The following is a 5,584-nucleotide window of genomic DNA, read 5'->3' as shown; positions in this document are numbered from 1 at the left end:
TGTGGGCATGAAACCACACAATGTCACGGAAGATCAAATCAAGCTTAGGGCATTCCCCTTCGCAGTGCAAGATGCAGCAAAAGACTGGCTCCATGACCTCCCACCGGGGACGGTTACTACTTGGGTTGATCTTGCACGATTATTTTTGGATAAATACTTTCCCGAGATGAAATCTTCAGCCCTACGGAGGGAAATCATTGGAATCAAGCAACATAAGAGAGAGGCTTTTCACATATATTGGGAGAGATTCAAGAAACTTTGCGCCCGTTGTCCAAAGCACGGAATCACCGAGTACCAACTCCTCCAATATTTCATTGAAGAAATGACTCCAATGGAAAGAAGGCTTCTTAATGCTTCAAGTGGCCGATCTTTACCCGACAAGACTCCGACCGAAATCTGCAACTTAATCAAGAACATGGCTGAAGATTCCAAGCATTCAAGCCATGATGAAGAATGGTACACGGATGCACCCCGAGGTGTAAATGAAGTGCACACTCCTCAAATTGAAGCTCAATTGTCCGAGCTTACGAAAGTGGTTATGATGCTAGCCAAAGACAAAGGTGTGCAGCCCAAACCCCGCCCGTGCGGTATTTGCACTTAAGTGGGGCATCCAACCGATATGTGCCCACAACTTCAAGATGAGGATTATGCGGAAGCAAATGCTTTAGGAGGATATTCCGGGTCAAACCAAAGGGGATTTGAGCAGCCACGGAATGACCAAAGATGGAACAACAATCAAGGTTGGGGAGGCAATCAACAGGGAAACTATCAACCACATCAATACCAACAAAGACCACCATTTCCTCAAAATCAACAAAGACCACCTTTTCAACCTCAAAATTTCCAGCCAAGGCATCCACAACAACCACCTCCACAAACGGGTTCATCAAGCATGTCACTAGAAGATATTGTCAAAAGCCTTGCCACTAGCACTCAAAGCTTCCAACAAGAAAGGAAGGCAAGCATAAAAAGCTTGGAGCAACAAGTTTCACAACTTGCTCAGTCCGTGAGTAAGATGGAATCACGAGGCAAGCTATCATCTCAAACCGAGAAGAACCTGAAACACAATGCATGTGCTATTACCTTAAGAGGTGGGAAAAGCTATGAAGGTCCAAGGATGCCGGATGAAGAAGAGGAAGAGAAAGAGATTGAGGTAGAAGAGGCTGTCAAAGAAGAGGAAAGGAAAAATACTTCAAAGTCAAAGAAGCCAATAAAGACCGAAGTGAAAGTCACACCAGCTCCATTTCCTTCAAGGCTAACGAGCACAAAGAGAGAACAACAAGATGACGAAATCAGGGCAATGTTTCGGAAGGTTGAAATCAATATCCCTCTTTTAGATGCCATTACACAGATTCCTAGATATGCTAAGTTTCTTAAGGAACTTTGCACATCTAAGAAAAATCTTAAAGGAAATCAAACTGTGAAAGTTGGGGAAAACGTTTCAGCCGTGTTACAAAAACGGCTACCAAAAAAATGCAAGGATCCGGGTGTATTCACGGTTCCTTGTAAAATGGGTAACCTTTTTGTACCACGTGCCATGCTAGACCGTGGTGCATCAATTAATGTCTTACCCTATTCAAGCTATAAAACAATGGGAATTAGACCTTTATCAAAAATTGGAGTCATCATTCAACTTCCCTACCGGTCTTTGGTACACCCAAAAGGTGTATTGGAGGACGTGTTAGTGCAAGTTAATGAACTTGTATTTCCCGCTGATTTTTATGTTTTGGATATGGGTGATGAAAACAAAAACAAAAATAGATGTAGCAAATGGTACTTTGTCTATGGAGTTCGATGGTGAGGTGATCAACTATAATATCTTTGAAGCTATGCGTTATCCTAGTGATATTCATTCTTTAAACTTCATAGATGTTATTGATTCATGTACTAATGATTGTTTTGAGTTGCCAAGCCAAGATGTGCTAACCACCATCTTGAGCAAACATTTTGATGAGACAGGGATCAAGAATCTGGCTGATAAGTACACTTTGAAGGATGAGTTGAATGAAGCAATCCACTCCTTGGAAAAAGCACAACCTATGAGAGTTGAACCACCCCGCATGAAGCTAAAAAATTTCGATTCGAAACTCCTTCCATACATAGTACAACCACCGAGTCTTGACTTGAAGACTCTTCCTGACCATCTCAAATATGCCTATCTTGGAGAGGAAGAGACATTACCGATGATAATTTCAACCAAGCTAGCAAAAGAAGAAGAAAAAGAGTTAGTTGAATTTTTGAAAAAGTACAAGGAGGTTATTGGTTGGACCATTGCGGACATAAAGGGGTTGAGTCCATCATTATGCATGCATAAAATATTGATGGAAGAGGACTTTAAGCCGACCCGCGAAGCCGAAAGGAGATTGAATCCACCTATGATGGAGGTGGTGAAAAAGGAGATCATGAAGCTCTTGAATGCAGGTGTAATCTATCCCATTTCTGATAATAAGTGGGTAAGTCCTGTGCAAGTTGTCCCGAAAAAAGCCGGAGTCACCATTGTCAAAAACTCCGAAGGGGATTTGGTACCCACCCGTGTGCAAAACGGGTGGAGGGTTTGTATCGATTATAGGAAGTTGAATGCTTCCACCCGCAAAGACCACTTCCCTTTGCCATTCATCGATCAGATGTTAGAAAGATTGGTCGGGAAATCTCACTATTGCTGCCTTGATGGTTTTTCTGGTTTTCACCAAATTCTGGTTGCCCCGGAAGACCAAGAGAAAACCACATTCACATGTCCTTTTGGCACCTTTGCGTATAGACGTATGCCCTTCGGCTTGTGCAATGCACCCGCGACTTTCCAACGATGTATGGTGAGCATATTTTCAGAATATGTCGAAAATATCATAGAGGTTTTCATGGACAATTTTATTGTTTATGGAAATTCTTTCGATGAATGTTGGCGAAATCTCACCAAAATCTTACAAAGGTGCATTGATACGAACTTAGTCCTTAATTATGAAAAATGTCATTTTATGGTTGACTAGGGCTTGATACTTGGACATGTGGTTTCACAAAAAGGTTTAGAAGTTGACAAGGCCAAAATTGATGTTATTAAGAGCTTACCATACCCGAAAAATGTTCGGGAAGTGCGTTCTTTTCTTGGCCATGCAGGTTTCTATCGGCGGTTTATCAAGGATTTTTTCAAAATCACGATGCCGATGTGTCAACTTTTACAAAAGGAAGCCAATTTTGAGTTTGGTGATGCATGCAAAAGTGAATTTGATCATTTGAAGGATTTATTGACATCCGCACCCATCATTCAACCGCCACATTGGGATCTTCCATTCGAGATCATGTGCGATGCCAGCAATACTGCGGTTGGGGCGGTTTTGGAACAAAAGGTGGATCGAGCACATCATGTCATCTACTATGCATCAAAGACCCTTGATAGTGCACAGAGCAACTATACCACAAAAGAAAAAGAGTTGCTTGCCATTGTGTTTGCACTAGAGAAGTTCTGGAAATACCTCCTTGGAACTAAAGTAGTCATATATTCGGACCATGCAGCCATAAAGCACTTACTTACCAAGAAAGATTTGAAGCCGAGGTTAATACGGTGGATGCTGCTTTTGCAAGAGTTCGATATTGAGATCAAAGATAAAAGCGGGAAGGAAAACCTAGTTGCCGATCATTTGAGCCAAATAGTTCAACCCGAAGATGCGACTCCCATCCATGACACGTTCCCAGACGAGCACTTGTTTGCTATCCAAACACCACCTTGGTATGCAGATATATGCAACTTCATGGTCACGGGAAAGTTCCCACCCGATCTCACGAGGTCACAGAGAGATAACATCAAGAAAGATGCGAGAAGATACATTTGGGATGAGCCGTACCTTTGGAAACACTGTGCAGATCAGGTAATAAGAAGATGTGTTGGAGAACATGAGGTACAATCTATTCTCAACTTTTGTCATAGTTATGCTTACGGAGGGCATTTTGGTCCTCAAAGAACTGCCAGGAAAATTTTAGACTGTGGATTTTATTGGCCTCGACTCTTTCATGACTCTTACACTTTTTGTAAAAGTTGTGAGAGATGTCAAATGACATGTTCTTTGAGTTCCCGAAACCAAATGCCCTTGACCCCCATCTTAGTTTGTGAAATATTTGATATATAGGGTATTGATTTTATGGGTCCTTTTCCTTCATCCCTTGGGAACTTCTACATCCTTTTGGCTGTTGATTATGTTTCCAAATGGGTGGAGGAAAAGGCAACAAGAACTGATGATGCTAAAGTTGTTGTAGATTTTATCAAGGCTAACATCTTATGTAGGTTTGGAACTCCAAAAGCCTTGATCAGTGACAGAGGCACACACTTTTGCAACAAAACTCTTGGATCAGTTCTCAAGAAGTACGGAGTCCAACATCGGGTGTCCACAGCTTATCACCCGCAAACAAATGGACAAGCTGAAGTGTTAAACAGAGAAATCAAGTCCATACTTGAGAAGACAGTGAACACAAACCGCAAAGATTAGAGTTTGAGACTAGAAGATGCCCTTTGGGCATACCGAATTGCATATAAAACTCCAATTGGGATGTCACCTTATAGACTTGTGTTTGGCAAAGCCTGTCATCTCCCTGTTGAACTAAAGCACAAAGCTTTCTGGGCTGTCAAAAGCTAAACATGAAGATTGATGAAGCGGGTATTCACCGAAAGTTAGAGATTCAAGAGTTGGAGGAAATAAGAAATGAAGCATTCGAGAGTTCACGAATCTACAAGGACAAGACCAAAGCATTCCATGATAAGTACCTCTCCCGTAAGACCTTTGAGATTGGTCAAAAGGTATTACTTTATGACTCTCGACTTAAATGGTTTTCCGGTAAGTTATGGCCCCGGTGGGTGGGACCGTTCATTGTTACTAATGTATTTATGGTGCAGTTGAGATTAAGAGTAACAAAACTGGAAAAGTGTTCAAAGTTAATGGTCATAGGTTAAAGGTCTTTTATGAAGGTTTCCAAGAGAAAGACATGGAGGTTGATAGCTTGGAACGCCCGAACTACATTGAGTAAATATACAGGGCAAAGTCGATCCAACGACCTAAAACAAGGGCGGCTAACCGGGAGGCAACCCGGGGGTATTTCTGTCTTTTTCTTTAAAAACAATTTCCATTTCTTTGAGTTTTTTTGGTTTTTAATGTTCCAAATGCATTTAAACATGATTTAAAATCACCAAACGGGCCTCGGGATGCAAAAACATTCCGTTTGAATGAGAGGGGATTTTTGGGTTTAAAAAATGAGGAGTGGCAAATAGAGCCGTACACGGCCCGTGTTCAATTTTGCCTTATAATGAACATGTGTCGTGTTTAATCGATGAAATCTTTTGGCAAACAGAGGGGTACACGGCCCGTGTTCAATTTTGCCTTATATTGAACACGGGTCGTGTTCAGCATATCTCAGGAACTTTGACCCCAACACGGGCCGTGTCGATTTGGCCTGTGGGAACACGGGCCGTGTTCGCGCAGCAGATTGTGTAGTTTTTAAGGCTTAAAATCGGGTTTTTGCCCCCATTCTTCCACACACTCATTCCAAAACGGCCTCTCTCTCCCAAGAAAACCCCAAGGTCCGATTTTCATCAAAAATCCCT

The 5,584-nt window shown here is 41.9% G+C and overlaps 1 protein-coding gene across 1 annotated transcript; it reads left to right on the top strand.

Moving 5' to 3' along the window:
* Nucleotides 1-4,624: 4,624 nt before the first annotated feature.
* LOC145126975 (uncharacterized) lies at nt 4,625-5,010 on the top strand. Its single transcript, XM_079062236.1, has 2 exons — nt 4,625-4,820; nt 4,880-5,010. Exons 1-2 carry the CDS (start codon nt 4,625-4,627, stop codon nt 5,008-5,010), a joined length of 327 nt encoding a protein of 108 aa, XP_078918362.1.
* Nucleotides 5,011-5,584: the final 574 nt, after the last annotated feature.

Source organism: Lactuca virosa, chromosome 7 (genome assembly GCF_052849685.1).
Source record: "Lactuca virosa cultivar CGN04683 chromosome 7, Lactuca_virosa_CGN04683_v6, whole genome shotgun sequence".
Classification (NCBI taxonomy): Eukaryota; Viridiplantae; Streptophyta; class Magnoliopsida; order Asterales; family Asteraceae; genus Lactuca; species Lactuca virosa.
The sequence above is the reverse complement of the archived record's forward strand: the minus strand, read 5'-3'. Positions and strand labels throughout refer to the sequence as shown.